Source organism: Ctenocephalides felis, unplaced genomic scaffold, assembly GCF_003426905.1.
Source record: "Ctenocephalides felis isolate EL2017-DRISC unplaced genomic scaffold, ASM342690v1 CF-g0.4_SCAFFOLD_01486, whole genome shotgun sequence".
NCBI classification, from domain to species: Eukaryota; Metazoa; Arthropoda; class Insecta; order Siphonaptera; family Pulicidae; genus Ctenocephalides; species Ctenocephalides felis.
The window spans coordinates 1-17,331 of NW_020537640.1; the positions used below are offsets into that span (position 1 = coordinate 1).

The following is a 17,331-nucleotide window of genomic DNA, read 5'->3' on the forward strand; positions in this document are numbered from 1 at the left end:
TTTTCTTGACTGAATTATCATTTTTGGCACTTTTTGCTCCGTATCTTCAAAACGGCTAGATCTGCTTTCTTCCACTCAAAAACTAATCAGCACGTCTCCTTATCAATAGGCATCGAATGCTTTTTGAATCAATCAAATCGGTTGATCCTAGTTCCTCGACAAAAAATTGTATTTGCACACACACATGCATCCATTTTTTCTGATAATAAGGTATGCTAAAATGTTCAGAAACCTCTGAAACGTAAAGATATATAAGAATTTTCATTTTAGATTTTTTTGCGATTACTAAATTTTACTCTATGGGCGGTTATTAAGTTCTTTTTATTTTAACATAGTATAAATATTATCTACTCATAATTTTTTTTACTATTATTTATTCAATTCGAATTTTATACATATGTATAATTATCAATATGTATTATAAATGTGAATTTAAAATAATATTAGTGATATTTTGGCAGAACTACTATTGAATGTATTTCACGTGTTTATTTTTACCTTTGTCTCTTTTTAAATAACAGTAAAATCTTGTTAAGACTATTAACTGATGCGAGCAAGCGTATTATGCGAGATAGAGACTATATATTCCAAAGCGCAGGTACTAGCGTAAAGTGGCGTATTATGCGAGAAATCATATTGAGAATGAACGTCTTACGAGGTTCTATTGCAGTTACAAAATTTAATTGAATATAAATACATGAGCCTATTTATTTAGGAAGAATTGGATTGGGATTTTCTTGTCAGAAAGAAATCTATAGAGTTTTGTGTAATGTAATGTGAATTACATATATACCTAATAATTTGTTATTTTGTAAACTTTTATATAAGTATGAAATAAATCATATAATGAGGCATTTGCAATGAAAGATCTATCGCCACAATTTCCTGTTATTTTGCAATGTTACATACAAAGTTTTTATTTTAACCAAATAATTCACAAATAAATAGCTTTTTCTCATAACGACATCAATTTAAAGTGAAACTATCTCGTGAAACCTAATGTAATTTTAGGTCAGGTTAAAAAAGAAACATTACTGTTTGTACACTTCTCTTACCAGTTTTTCTTTGTGATTATATTGTAATGGGTTTCTGATTCTCTGTAATGATATTTTTTTAATTGAATATTTCGAAAACTACTGAATTGTCAGATTGTTACAAATCAATTTGAAATCACCTTCATTATGAAATGAAACAACAAACAAATTGAGTTGTCCTTTAAAAAAGTTAATTTATTTTTTATGATGTGTTCTGTTTTTCATGGTGAAATACGTATTAGGACATGTTCAAGTTTTTGCTATATGTCGACGTTTTCTATTACATATTTACAATCGTGAAACTAACCGCTAGTGTACGTGATTCATATGAGAAACCTGGAAAAATTACCTAAGAATTATGGCGCTATAAAGTTAACCTCTATTTGTAATCATAATCCTAATGGAAGATTTAATGGTAGTCAATAATATTCTCATCTTGGAATAATAAATCATCTATATATGTAAACTAAATATTTATGTGTGTGTATGTGTATGTATATCGTATTAAAATCTTCAATCTCTTACTGAAAACATCGACCATTTTTCACATACACATAAGCTCGCACACAATCAAACATACTTTTTAAAATTTTGGTGTCTAACGATTCAGAATGACTTGAACCATCGATAAAACACATAATTAGATTTTTTGGCAAATACAAATTTCTTTTGAAAGTAAATAAACAACCATATATTGATTTATTAAAAATGTTTTAAACCTATTTCAGTTTTTTTAATTCAATTCTCGGATGCTTGAATATAAATACTATGAATTGAGAAACTTTATTAATGTTTTCCAAGTTTTAAGTTCATTAGCACCTCAGGATTTTCATTATATGTTTTTTGTCTATACTTCTGTTCTTGTCAGATATTTTTGTCATTCACAATAATTTTTAACGGTATTTAACTTATGATTTGAATGTTGGGTTCTAAAACTTCATATCTTTTATTTTTTTTTTTAAATAATTTAATAGGGTAAGTTAGTAATTACAAAAATCTAATATAATTTTTTCTATATCTGTTAGAGATATAGAAAAACGAACATTTTAAATGAACATTTTGGCATACTTAAGAAGAAAATAATGAATTTGTGTGTGTGTGTGTGTGTGTGTGCGCGCGAGCGAGTGTTTATGTTCGGAAGCAATTTTTGTCCACAATTTCAAGAGCACGGATCAACCGATTCAAAAAAATTCATTCGTTCGTCTTAATAGGAAGGCGTGCCTTTTTGTTTTCAGATATTCCGTCTCTAAAATTGTTACCTTAGCTCAAGATCGTTTTAAAAAAGATCTACGTTTTTAAAAAGTGTCAAAATTTTCAAAAAAAAAAACTCAAAATTATCAAAAAAAAATATTTTTTTTAAGTTTTACAACATATTTCGTAAATTATACAAAATTTTCAAAATGTTGTAAATAAAACAAAATTTCAATAAATTCTAAATGTTTCGAAGTTTTTCAATATATTTCATATTTTAATAAAAATTTATGTTACAAAAAAAACAAAAAAATTCAAAATTCTCAGAAAAACCTGATTTTTTTCAAAGCTTTCAAAAAACTAGTGGGGTGCATGGCATCGTGCCTTAAGGCAAATTGCTGGAACTTCCCGTATCGTAACAAAATGTTCGAGGAATATTAAATATTTTCAAATAGATTGTTATAAATACTGTAACATTGCCTAATATTTAAAGAATTATATAAACTGAATTGCAAAGTAGAAATTATTTATTTAAAGTGTATTAGAACTTTAGTCCGAATTAAAATTAAAATCTGAATTATCTTCAATATACAAAAAAAAAAATTTAAAAAAAATTTTGAAAAAAAAAATTGGAACAAAAATTTTAATTTCCAAAAGCAATTATTTTATTGAAACAAGCAGAAAGTTTTTTGATTCATTCAATCGGACGCTTAGTTCTCTCAAAAACTGCCATATTTTGTACATTTAGCTCTGTATCTTTGAAATGACTGAACCGGCCTTTGTTAAAAACTAATCACCTATTCTCCCAATCATTACAAATTGAATGTTTTTTAGATCATTCAAATCGGATTCCCCGTTCTCTCAAAATTTTGTATTTTCTGCACTCTTTGCTCCGTATCTCCATAATGGCTGGACCTGCCTTTGAAAAAAACTATTCAGCACATCTTCCTATCAATAGGAAGCGAATGTTTTTTGAACCATTCAAATCGGTTGATCCGTGCGCCCGAAAACGTGGACGAAAAGTTGTATCCATACATACATACACACTCTCACACACATACACACACATCCTTTTTTTCTGAGGTATGCCAAAATGTTCAGAAACCTTTAAAACGTCGAGAAATGTAAAAATTTTTCAATTTCGATTTTCGGCCCATTACAATAACTTTCCCTACGGGAAGTTAATAAAGAATTCAAAATTCAAAGATTCCAAATTTCTCAGAAAAATCTGATTTTTACAAAGCTTTCAAAAAATGTTAAGGCTTTAAAAAATTTAAATTACAAAACGTGAAGTTCCAGCAATTTGCCTTATGGCACGATACTATAAATCCCTAGTTTTAAAGTACAATTATTGCCATTGCTTTTTATTAAAGACCAGTAGTATTACATTTCTTAATTAAAGTGTCTTCAACTGCAAGCAATATATACGACGCAAACTTTAGTTAATAATGTTCAATGATGTCAATTGGCATGGAAGTGATTTCTAATCCGATCCAATTTTCTCTGCAATTGCAGGTTGCGGAAACTGTTGAACGACCTCTCGGCGTCCGCGTCCGATTACCGTTCGCTCCAATTCATGATCGTCAACAGTCGCGCCGAGTCTTCCGGCTCGTATCCGTTCCAGTCTTCGGCAGAATCATTCGCCAACATCGTCCAGGAGTCGTCACCTGGATATGGGGACCTGGTTGCGAGTGGCGGAGGATATGGTGACGTTGACGCTGACGCTGATGCCGATCCGGACCAGATGCTTAATTATGCCGCGGGAAAGGAAGTCACTGTTCTCAAAGACGACGCTTATTCGAGGATCAAACATGGACTAGGAGCGGATGACAACCACGTTCTGGTTATTGACAGGTATGGAGGGTGATAGTGATAGGTGAGACAATTGATATGTTCGTTTGGCAATTGCATTGAAACTGCTTACAGTAGTTGAACATCACCATTCAGTATTACATAATTTTTTTTATTGTACTTTATTTTTAGCATTTGATCTCTCACATTATTCTATATCTAAACTTTTCATTAAATTAAAAATTAAATTATTTGGGATTTAGAAATTTTTTGGAAATCTTAATTTTTTTTAACATTTTTGAAATTTTGTAAACATTTCAAAAATAGGAATTTGTTGAAAAACTCGAAAAGAATGGTATTTTTTGAGAATATTGAATTTTATTGAAAATTTTGATTTTTTGTAAATATTTCAAAATATGATTTTTATTGCAAAACTTGAAAAAAAATTTTTTTTTGAGATATTTTGATTTTTTTTTTTACATTTTTGAAAATTGTGATAACATTTTCAATGTTAAAGTCATCGTAGTTCTACATACTTACTTACTTACATATATACTTACTACATACTTACAAATATATTTTACATACTTCTTATATCTTATTTTGGTGCCATGGTCTGTACAAAAATGATTTTTGCATATAGTAGGGCCGTAGGGCGGGGCACAAAAGTCCAATTTAACTTTAGTTGTTAACATAGTTGATTCACAACAAGTAACACATATCAAACAGACAAATTTTATGACTATAATTCGTAAAACTCTCACCTAATTTATCATCATAGAAATATTTTTTTTTTACCATTTTTTCAAAAATTTGCAACCTGATCCATTTTACCCCATAGGCGGGGTAAATTGCAATACAATGTTTTTAAAATAAAAAAAAACGAAATAATAGCAAACTTATTCAACCAATGCAAAATATAAATTTTATGGGTGCTGGCATTTGAACTCCAAATCTTATGATTACAAGGCCGAAGCTTCACCTCTGTGAAACAAATTTCCATCACACACGGTTTTGAATTAAGTTCCAAAAATTTTGGTATTTTGATCTCTATAACAAGTAATGATTCTTAATATGGATCGAATAAAAAATAGTTGATGATTAAATGAATTGTTAAGGATCTTATATTATTATATCTTTGAAATGGCTGAACCTGCCTTTGACAAAAACTAATCACCTCTTGTCCCAATCATTACAATTTGAATGTTTTTTTGGATCATTCAAATCGGATACTGAGTTCTCTCAAAATCTTGATTTCTATTTGCTTGCAAAAATTTGAAATATAATTTTGTTTTTTCAAATGCAATTATTTTGTCAAATTGATACAAGCAGTAAGTTTTCTTAATCATTTATATCGGATGCAAATTTTGTACATTTAGCTTTGTATCTTTGAAATGGCTGAACCTGCCTTTGACAAAACCTTTTGACTTTTGAGTGAACATTTGTTTTTTCTAAATTATTTTCATTTAATAATGTATTATTATGTATTAATTTAAGTTATGTACCATTAATATCTATAATTGTATAATGTGTAAATATAAATAAATATAAATATAATTGTAGATAGGTCTTGCCCGCCCACTTATAGATATGGAAGCTCTTTATTTGTACTTCAATAGCTATAGAAACAAGATATTGAAAAAATGATGATGAAAATAGTAGTACACAAAAAAATAAACTAATATGTTGCTATACATTTTTCTATGGTTATACTACTATAATTATATTTGAAGAGAGTGCCAAAAGTCTTGCATCATTAATAATAATTTAATATGTAGTCTAATGTTAATACAGCGTGCAAAATAATTATAAAAGATTTAGACGCTTTCAGAATCGAACTTTAAAAAATCAGTCTCTTATTAATTTTACAGCATCAAAGTTGTGAAAGAATTAGACTATTTCAAAAACGAAATTTAAAATTTTTGTCCGATTTTAATTACACAGCATAATAGTTATAAGAGTAAAATACGCTATCAGAAACGATTTTCCAATCTTAGGCTGATTTTTCAGCATATTATCATTAGAAAATAAGACGCTTTTAGAAATGTTAGTTTTAACCTGTAAAAATAATCATGTTTTTTTTGTTGTTTATTATCAAAAAAGGGATGTGCACTACTTCAGAAAGAAAAAAATGTTGACGAACGGTTAGGTTAATAATTTTAAAATTAAAGGCGTAAATAAATCGTGATTAAATTTTAGTTTTATCTGAACTTTGCAGATCAGTGATCAATCAATTCGAAATATATAATTAATCAGTTCAACTACATTGGCATAAATAATGGAATAAATAACTATGTAGTCATCTTGCATATTAATGCAGAGACCTATTTATTTATTTCATCAGTTCATAATGTTGAACTTTTTGTAGTTGCTAAATGCTACCAATAATATGTTCTGGTTATATTCTTTTGCTGCTGAATTGGAAATTTAACAAAAAGCTATTTGATTATTACTTTTATATATTGATTATTGATAAAAAATTTAGTTACTATAATTAACTTCCCATAGGGTAAGTTATAGTAATCGTCCAAAAATCTAAATTTTGCATATCTTCACGTTTTGAAGGTTTCTGAACGTTTTGGCATATCTTTAAAAACTGGGTGTGTGTGTGTATGTATATATGGATGCAATATTTCGTCCACGTTTTCGTGCGCACGGATCAACCGATTTGAATGGTTCAAAAAATATTCTATTCCTATTCATAAGGAGATGTGCTGGTTAGTTTGAGGCAAAGGCAGGTTCAGCCGTTCCGAAGATACGGGGAAAAAATGCCAAAAATATTAATTCGGTTTTTGAGAGAACGGAACGTCCCATTTCAATAATTCAAAAAACAGTTACAAATTTTACAAAAAAATTTACATATTGACAAATAGAAGAAATAATTAAACTTTTGGGAAGGCAGGTCTAGCGGTTTCGGAGATTGAGTAAAAAAATAAAAAAATGTGATTTGACTGTCAAAAATGATTAGACATGCGCACATCCCATCAAATTATCAGATATTTTATAGAGATTTCAATAATAAGCATAAATTTTTTTTACATCTCTATAGGGTTTGTGCAATATTATTATCTGTTCCGGCGACGCGGCGCTTACGCGCTTCAATATTTTCTTTCTACGCAGCTAACGTATTGCTTTGAAAAAAATGATTGCTTTGAAAAAAAGTTCAAAATATTTCCAAGTATAAAAAAACAAATTTTTCAAAAAGGTCAATTTTTTTCAGAAATTTCAAAAATCTTAAACATCTTTTTTTTTAGAGTTCTAAAAAAATGACTCTATCTTGAGAATTTTATTTTTTGATTTTTGAAATTTGCCTTAATGTATATTAACATAAGTGGTGTTACATCTGAATTCGCAGACAGACCCACATCGCTCATATGCATATTTCACATGGAAAATTTATCTAGTTATCTATCAATCGACAGATTATTCCAAAGAGTGACATTACAACCAATATGCGGTAATAATATTGTTTATTCACAATATTCCGATGCTGCTCTGTAATACCCATCAATAGTTCGAACTTTGCACTAAATATGTCATTGACTTCCGGACCGGTCGCACAACATGTGCATATTGTACCCAATTTCGGAGACAAGCTGAAAGCATCGAACCGAATTCCTAATATTCGATTTCGAATGATGCGACAGTCGATATAGGTAGGACTTGAAATGAATAAAAATATAAAACAAGTGATGATGTTGGTTTTACTCCACCCTATAAAAATATTAACTTGAATACGGTTTGCCAAGAAATGCACCTGCTAAATTTTTTGTGGTCTGGAACTTGCAAGATGTATAAATTTTCAGTAGTATAAATAAATAAATGAAGACTTGAACTTTAACATATTAGAACATATTTATGGTTTATTTTGATTACTCACTAATTTCTCTTCTCTTTAGGTATTGATTCATTGTTTTGTTTAATGTTAAAAATAAATTAACCTACATGTAAAGTATAGTAAGAGTTTTATTCAATTTTTCTTCTCTTCATAGTAACACTTATATTACGGATCAAAACTAATTATAAAACTTTGATTATGAAAATCTATAAATATAATTTCATTATGTTATATGTAACACAACACACAACACAACATAATCATTTAGACGATTATTATTATAATATAACAATATAGGGGTGACAAAACATTTTTTTTTGAAACAAATTTTTTCCAAGATGTTTTGATGTAATTCTTCAGAATCATTCAAAAGATTAACTAGTTATTTTTATTACAATAGTACTCTGCTAATGTTTTTTTTTTTGTAAATATGAAATTACTAAATTGAGTAACGTTCAAAATACTTGTAATATATTGTAAGTATTCCGTTTTTCATCATATTCAGTACCTAATATTACTGCTGGCAAAATAAGACTTTTATTATCAAAATCTATAAATATAATTTGAATGTGTTTCGATGTATTTCTGCACATCATTTAAAATATAATGGAAAGGAACTAATAATGAATAGGAACAATCACTTATGTTTATTTTGAGTTTTTCTTGAATCTTCAATCATTGAAATTTTTATAGTAAAACAAGTTATGCTTTAGTATGTTATTAACTTCTCGTAGGGTAAGTTATTGTAATCGTCCAAAATCGAAATTGAAAATTTTAGCAAATCTTTTTGTTTCAGAGGGTTCTGAACATTTTGGCATACCTCACAATCAGAAAAATGAATGTGCGTGTGTATGTGTGAATACAATTTTTTGTCGACGATTTCGGGCCTACGGAACAACTGATTTGAATGATTAAGAAACAATCGATTTTTTATTAATAGAGAGATGTGGTGATTAGTTTTTGGCAAAAGTTGGCTCAGCCGTTTCGGAGATAAAAAGCAAAGTTACAGAAAATTGATATCGAGTTTTTAAGAGAAACTTAGTATCCGATTTGAATGTACCAAATAACATTCAATTCGCAATGATGGGGTGATGTTGTGATTAGTTTTCGGCAAAGGCAGGTCAGCCGTTTTGGAGATACGGAGCTAAATGTGCAAAAAATGACAGTTATTATCCGATTTCAATGATTAAAAGTTTTTTGCTTGTATTTGCGAAATGATTGCTTTTGTAGAAAGATTTTTTTTATTTCATTTTTTTTTTTAATTTCAAAAAATATTGAAAGATGGATGTATATGTATGTGTGTGTAAGTATGTACAATACAAAATTTCCATTTTGTGAACACGGATCAACCGATTTGAATAATTCAAGAAAAACATTCAATTCGTATTAATGAGGAGACGTATTGATGAGTTATTGGCAAATGCAGGGCCAGCTGTTTTGAAGATACCAAAGTGCCAATGATTGTAATTAGTTTTTTAAGATAACGGATCGTCCTATTTGAATGATTCAGAAAACATGTTATTTGTATTACCAAAATGAACAACAGATTGAATTTTTGAGAATTTTTGTAGCGGTTTTGGAAATCCAATGAAAAATGTAAAAAAGAATACCTATACTACTACCATTTGGCGGACAAAAATGTTCATTAGACATATGCACATCAAATTATCAGATATTTCAATAATAATTACAAATTTTGTTTACGTTTCCAAGGATTCCGTACATATGTATGTTTTTCCGTTAGACTGCGACTATATATATATAGTACAATTTTTACAAGTCGAAATTTAAAAAAAATTACAAAATTTTCAAAAATCTAATTTATTCAATGTTTTTCAACAAATTTTAAAACTTCATGCTAATTTTAATTTTCGGTACGGGAAGTTTTAGCAATTTGCCTTAAGGCATGATGCTATGCACCACTAGTTTCAAATTAAATAATAAACATTTTATATAAGAAAATTTATTTCATTATTGTTCAAGGTAGAAAAAATGAACTGTCTGAAAATTGAACGGAAGCCGTTAGTCTGCAACTATATATATATAACTTTTTTTAAAAAAATCAGGCGTCTTAAAAAATTTCAAACTCCTCATAATTCTATTTTTTTCAACGCCTTCAAAAAATTTTAAAGCTGTATAAAATTTAATTTTCGGTACGGAGAGTTTTTAGCAATTTGCCTTAAGGCACGATGCCACGCCCTGTAGTTTTAATTGAATAACAAACATTTATAGAAAAGTATTTCATTATTTACCAAGGTAAAAGAATAACCTGAAATTGATAGCCGGATCGCCGTAACGCGTTTGCCATCCGTCGCAATTTGTGTTCGGCTCAAGCGTTTATGTCGATACTTCTGTCTCGCAAAGAACCGGTATCCATTATAATAAAGATAACAAAGGGTCCACTGTTATTTCGGTAGATTTCAAATACAATTTAACGAACGTAATAAATTAAAGATAAATGCTACTTGTTAAGACGTAAAAAATTCAAAAGACACGAAAGTAGAGCGCAGCTTTAAAAGTTTAATTATACGGTAACGAATTAATTCTGAGATTAGTCCATGGTGATAAGTTTCATTGACATTTTCGACCATTCAACTTAATTTTTGAATTTTATTTAAAATTTGTTCCAGATGAAACCTGTAGAATACTAGTCAGAACTTGAATAGTTTTATGAGCTATTGTGATTATACTTCTTAACTACGAGGCTTTTTAGAAGGCAACCCATCATTTGGCCAATCTATATTTGGTATAATTTTATTGTTAGAATTTCTATAATACTGTTAATTTCTAATTAGCTCAGAAAGTGCTGTTTCTACTTGGAAGCGAATTCCAACAGTATTTCTAAGTGAAAACCGATGTTGCAAAAGCAAAGCTTCTTTCACATAGCCTGACTGTATTTTTTTATAAAAATTGTTGATCTTTGCATTAAAAATAAAAAATATAATTATTCGATTTATTTTTATCATAATTTCTAATTGTTTAATAATATCTAAGAAATTTTAAAATTGATTCAAAATTTTAACAAAGTATGCTTTATCTACTTACAATTCAATAACTAAGTTTTATTGATAATAAAATCAGCTAGAGATTATGTGAGACAAAAATAAATAAAAACTAGTGGAGTGCCTGGCATCGTACCTTAAGGCAAATGGCTGGAACTACCCGTACCGTAATTAAAAATCTTGGTACAAAACCGAAAAAAAATTACACAAAGTATGTACACATTATTAAAATTTCTATAAAATATCTGGTAAGTTGATGTACATATGTCCAATAAACGTTTTGGACGGTCAAATGACATTTTTTAACTTATTTTTATTGAGAGTCGATAACCGCTGGACCGTCCTCTTAAAAACTGAGTTATCTTTTTTGGCACTTTTTACCCCATATCTTCAGAACGGTTAGACCTGCCTTCGCTAAAAACTAATCAACACGTCTCATTATCAATACGAATCGAATATTTTTTGAATTATTTAAATCGGTTCATCGGTGTTCCCGAAATCGTCGACAAAAATTTATATCCGCGCGCACACATACACATACACACACATACATCCATTTTTTCTAAGGTATGCCAAAATGTTCAGAAACCTTTAAAACGTAAAGTTATATAAAAATTTTCATTTTCGATTTTTTTGCGATTATTATAACTTGCCCTTAAAAGTTAAAAGGGAAGTTAAAAAATATTGCAATGCAAAAATGCAGTAACCACCTAAAGCTTATTTATAGCTCCACGGCAAGTGCTTTGGCCTTATAATTTCTATACCCGCCAAGGACAGCTTTAATACCTACTAGAAAATTTCTAACGAAAAATTTATCAAATATAGATAGGTCAACTGTTAAATCTTTTGAGAAACGTTATTGGTAATGAGTTGTTTTATCACAACTGTTCATAGAACTGTTAAGTTTTCATTGCTGTTTAAAAATAACAAAAAAATATATTTTGATCAATATTACTAACTAATTACAACCAGCATTAAATCTTATATTGCTAAATAGAAGGTCGTTTTCAATTGATACTTTTTGAATGATTTTTGATCTTTCATATTAACTAAATAACTAATTACAAATAAAAGAGCAGGTAATCCGTGTGAATCTCATCAGTAAGGTTCCAATTGATTTTTATCAGAGGGTTTGGGAATTTTTAACGATTGAAAATACATGGACGTATATATTCTCAACACAAAATAACTTGAATGATTTTGGTGGGAAAAATCAAGACGAAGCAAATGTAAAAAATCTAACAATAGATTGTTTTGGATTGATTGTCCAAACCAGTAACTAAATCGAAAAATAAACTGATTAAATAATTTAATATACACATTTAATAGAAATAATATTTAAAACATTGCTTTAGTTTTATTACACAATCTCAAAGTCACCGACATTGGTCAGAAGATTTTGTATTCATAAAGCACATTTTCTATTCTTAAAATTTTACTTATTATCATGTTAGGATAATTGTAAAACTTACCAGCTAGAGCTCTGCTATATAGAAGAATTATAGTAATCGCAAAAAAATTGAAAATGAAAATTTTTATATGTATATCTTTACGATTCAGAAGTTTCTGAACATTTTGGCATACCTTAGAAAAAATCGATGTATGAGTATGTGTGTGTGCGTGTGTGTGTATGCGTGTGTGCGTGTGTGTGTCTGCGTGTGTGTGCGTGTATGCGTATACACATTTTCGTAGCGATAACGCGTACACCGATTTGAATAATTCAAAAACCATTCGATTTCTACTGATAAGGAGACGTGCTGGTTAGTTTTTGGCAAAGGCAGGTCTAGCCGTTTCGGAGATACGGGGTACAAAGTGCCAGAAATGGTATTTCAATGTTTCAGAAGTTTTGCAAAGTTTTTTTTATAATTTAGTTTTCAAAACGTGAAGTTCAAGCAATTTGCCTTAAGGCACGATGCCATGCTTGAGGCATCAAAGGTTTTGATTACTTTGTTTTTAAGGAAACCTTTATTCAATTGTATTTTGTATTTGAAGTAGAAGTAACAGTGGCTACTTGTACTATTGCCATTTATTTATCATACGGCATTCAACTCATTATATTGTCTTTAGATTTACTAGATGTCCGCAAAAGACATTTGCAAATTATATGGCGATATAAAAAAAGGAAAGTTGTAAAAATTATTGGGTAGTAATAATACTAAAGTGAAGATTTATTGTTTAAACCAGTAACTTTATCAAAAAATGCACTTATTTAATCATTTAGCAGACATATTACTTGTTGCATGACTAAGAAAAAAAATGAATTCATAAAAATCGATAAAACCACCCTTATTTGAATAAATTCGCTGGAACGCGTTAGTTTTCAAGTTCACGTTCAGAGTTTAGAGTTATTACTTAAGGATTTGAAATGAGTACCCATCCATCATAATAAAAATAACAAAGCTTTTACCGTATTGTTATTTTAAACGATATCCTTAATTGGTGTTTAACGAGCGTCCTTACGTACCTATTTGAGGTGGGCAATATTTAATGTAGCACCCTCTCGTGACTGATCGAACGCCCACGGCACGTGATTTAATGGAATAGGTTGGCACCGGCACGCGACCCGGAGGGTTGATTTTAACACCCTTTTTATTTATTGTAGAATGCGCTAATTATTGTACTTCCTTTATGTTTATTTTAGTTTTCGAGGTTACTAAATGGTGTTATTAATTTCAAGCATTCATGCGTTAGTGAAAATTGAAAAACGTATTACGCCTCTGGAATAAATTTGAAGTAAGACCATAGGGGGTGGAGTATACTATTTAGTAGAGAAATGTGGCAAGTAAAGTTTTATAAACTATCTATCTTATTATTTTGCGGTCAGAGTCTCAGACAAGATTCCAATTATTCACGTCCCGAAGGAAAAGTTTGCATTTTTATCAGAAAATCACCAGAACATCCGACTTAATAATTTTGTTTTCAAATTGTTTGACACCAAAATTGGAAAAAGTATGCTTGTGTGATGATGGACATAATTATTAGCACGATAAATTTGAACTATTCACAGTTTCTAGATGATTATGTAAATAGTCACAATTTACAATAGTAAATTATCTATTTTGTTGTAGCAGGTGCAGTTTTGATTTAACTCTTTTTACTTATAGTGGTTGATTTAACACTTTTTACTTTTGGATGGACCCCCCTATAGAATTGTAACATCATTGTCACATTTTCAATAATGAACCAACAAATCAAGTGTATGTATGCAAGCCAAAATTAAGAAACAGGTCAAAGTATGTGATGACAATTTTTTGACACAATTGTTGGCTAGATGAAGGAATTTGATGTTTTTGCAGATGATAGATGATAATTATCTTCATAGTCACAATTTACTATGGTAAATCATCTATTTTGAGATAACAGATGAAGCTGAACATAATTTTTGAACCACGCGGTTAGTTGTTGATTTAACACTTCTTATTTATGAATGAAACTTCACAAATTATTTTATAGAATTATAAAATCATTGCCAAATTTTCCTTAATTGAACAACAAATCAAGTGTATGTATGTGAGCCAATATTAAGAAGGCAAATGTATGTGATGACGATTTTTCGATACAATTGTTGGAAAGATGAAGCAATTTGATCTTTTTGCAACTTCTAGATGATAATTATTTAAATAGTCATAATTTAATAAATCATCTATTTTGAGGTAACAGGAACAAAGGAATATATTTTTGAACCACACTGTTAGTGGTTATTTTAATACTTTTAATTTATGGATAAAGCTTCACAAATAACTCTATAGAATTATAATATCATTTCCAAATTTTATATGATTGCATATAAATCTAGTGTATATATATATATACGACTCAATGTCCTCAAATCTAGTGTATAGTGACTTATGTCTCATTTTTTCTCAAAAATACAACACCGATTTTAAAAATTTACAACCTATTTGATGAAGCTCTACGTTGATTAGGATCGGGAGACAATCGACCTAGCTGTTTCCTCAGAATTATCAAAATAGTGCAAAATTATTTATGTTTCAGCAAAAACTCCTGAACCAATTTTGAAAATTTAAAAATCTGTCGAAAGATATCTGTTGAGCATTAATTTTTGGTAATGATTTACCAAGCCGTTTCTTGATAATAATTTTTTTAACGATTTTGATGAATCCTTGTATAGAGTTTAATGAGTTTAATGAGCCGTCAAAATTTCAAAATTCTATCGTGATAATTTTGAAAGTTGCTAATCTCAAATCTTATTGATTAAGCTTTTATATGCACATGTCGGGAAGCTTATGCAACTTGCTTCAAGACAAAATTCCACTTACACCTAGTTACGTTTTGCAGCCTTTCTCTATTCACACGACGTTTTTTTACAAACGCCACTCATTTTATAACTTGCAAATCCTACAAACATTACTACTGAAATAAATAACTTCGTAGAAATAACAGTAATAAAATTATATTATATAGATATTTTTATATTGCGGAAATAACGATAAAAGTTTTGATGAAATGAAATTAAAATATTAAAGAGTTATTTTGCATTCCAAATATAATATTATTGCGTCTCAGCCATGGCATACCTTATCTACCCATGAAAATTATTTAAAATTTATCATTTTCCGATCATTTAATTTAATAACATGATACTAGTATTGAGGAAACATAAATAATTTAAACTTAATTGATTTTACAACTTTTATTATTTCTTCGAATTGCATGTGTAAAAGAGTATACTTTTACAGATTGCGAAGTGATTTATGTTATGTAATAAATAATAAAATAACTCTGAATAATTTAGTATAGGCGCTGATGGTAATTTTAAACCACTTATATAGATTAAAAATTTTTGAAGATTAAATAAAACAACTTAATATATGAGCATTTAAATGTGTGTAAAAATTACCCCAACATATATTTGAGATTATTCAATACAGATAAAATATTGAATTTTTAAATGAAATCTATGAATGAAAAATAATTTCACTCTTAATTTTTGACTGTTCATAATAATCCAATAGTTGCAAGAATTCGGTAGTATTAACCCTTTCCACTCGCGAATTACGAGATTTATATGTTTTTGCCATCCGAGTGGAAAGGGTTAAGAATATATAACACATTTGTATATTTTTTGATTAAATATTGTTTTCATGCCCACAAAATCAATTTTTTATAGGTTTTATTTGGTTTTATGTCATATCGTACGTAATATGAGACATGTGACAATATCTTATATATTTTCTTTTTATATCGTAACCGCCCTGAGGTATTTCAATTTATTGATTTCAGATGCGGAAGACTCGCGTATCAAATCATAAATCCTTGGAGCTTAATACAATTTCCGTACGTAAAAGCAGCCATTTTATCGACATATCATGATGAACCATGTGGAACCTGCAAGGTAAAATCATAAAAGGAAAATGTATATGTTTTAGTACTAATAAAAACATACATGTAAAAATCATTTTAGATACAAATACCTGATGAAACGACTTTGCGTCAAAATAACACTTCTGAAGAGCCTGTAACGAAAGAAATTCCTACAATTTCAAGCGATTTTCTAGAATCTCAAATAAATTTTACTTTAAATGAGACTTTGAAGCAAGATGCAATGAATAATTCAAATTCAGGAGTATTTATACTCAATGAAGAAGGTTCTGGTGAAGTTGATAACGATTTTTCTCTCCAGAAGATCATTTTGATCCTGAACTGTTGAAAGGTTACAATATTCAAATACCAAATAATCCGCAAAATGTGGATACAACAGAAATCAACTTGACGCAACAAGTTGATCAAGAACCTATATCAAGATCAACTGTATATGAAGAAGATTCCACATCTGATATTTTTGATAGTACAAGTACAACAATAGATCATTTCGAAAATGATAAAAGTATGGAAAGTACTACATTCGACACGGATGACGGAAATAATAACAATCACAAATACTTGACAATAGCACGTATTTAGACACCAGTTCTAACCATCTGTCATCATCAAACAATGTTCTAGGGGTGACGATATGGTCGGAGATATATTCTCCCAAGCCGACGTTAGTTTGCACAATGAATACGACTACATCGTGGTCGATGAGGAGTCGCACCACAAGGAGGAATATTCAACGACTCAACCAATTACAGAAAGTGAACTTTCTACCCCAGCAACCCCAAAAAACGACAATGTTCGTAAACAAAGTTCAGCGATGGACGAGACAGATATGACGGAAGAGCAGAACCATAATCAAGTTGACAACATCGTCGAATCGAACTGGGAGATCTTCAGAGGATTCCCAAGGGGGCGCCCTCTGAATCCGTCTACGAGAAGGGTTCATAGTCACAGTCAAAAGAGCGAAGATCACTTGGTGCCGATAAGAATAATCTTTCATTCCCCCCACGTACACACGTCAGGGCGTTTCATTAAAAAACACGAATACGTCGTGTTGAAAACCGGTCAGCCGGATTTCCACGGTCACGTCAGGGCTGAAGAAGATTCAGTTTTTCAGCGACACTTTGATCGAGAA

General features: G+C 29.6%; 1 protein-coding gene across 1 annotated transcript; it reads left to right on the plus strand.

The window, feature by feature from the left end:
* Nucleotides 1-3,801: 3,801 nt before the first annotated feature.
* Nucleotides 3,802-16,781, plus strand: LOC113369747. Its single transcript, XM_026610308.1, has 4 exons — nt 3,802-4,079; nt 16,101-16,212; nt 16,282-16,471; nt 16,579-16,781. Exons 1-4 carry the CDS (start codon nt 3,802-3,804, stop codon nt 16,779-16,781), a joined length of 783 nt encoding a protein of 260 aa, XP_026466093.1.
* The last annotated feature ends 550 nt before the right edge of the window (nt 16,782-17,331 follow it).

What these genes read in the sequence shown, in the direction of transcription:
- LOC113369747 (XM_026610308.1), top strand. Translation starts at nt 3,802, where the DNA reads ATGATCGTCAACAGTCGCGCCGAGTCTTCCGGCTCGTATCCGTTCCAG. An exon ending in CACGTTCTGGTTATTGACAG is followed by an intron (nt 4,080 to 16,100) that starts GTATGGAGGGTG and finishes TATTGATTTCAG; the next exon opens with ATGCGGAAGACTCGCGTATC. An exon ending in AACCATGTGGAACCTGCAAG is followed by an intron (nt 16,213 to 16,281) that starts GTAAAATCATAA and finishes AAATCATTTTAG; the next exon opens with ATACAAATACCTGATGAAAC.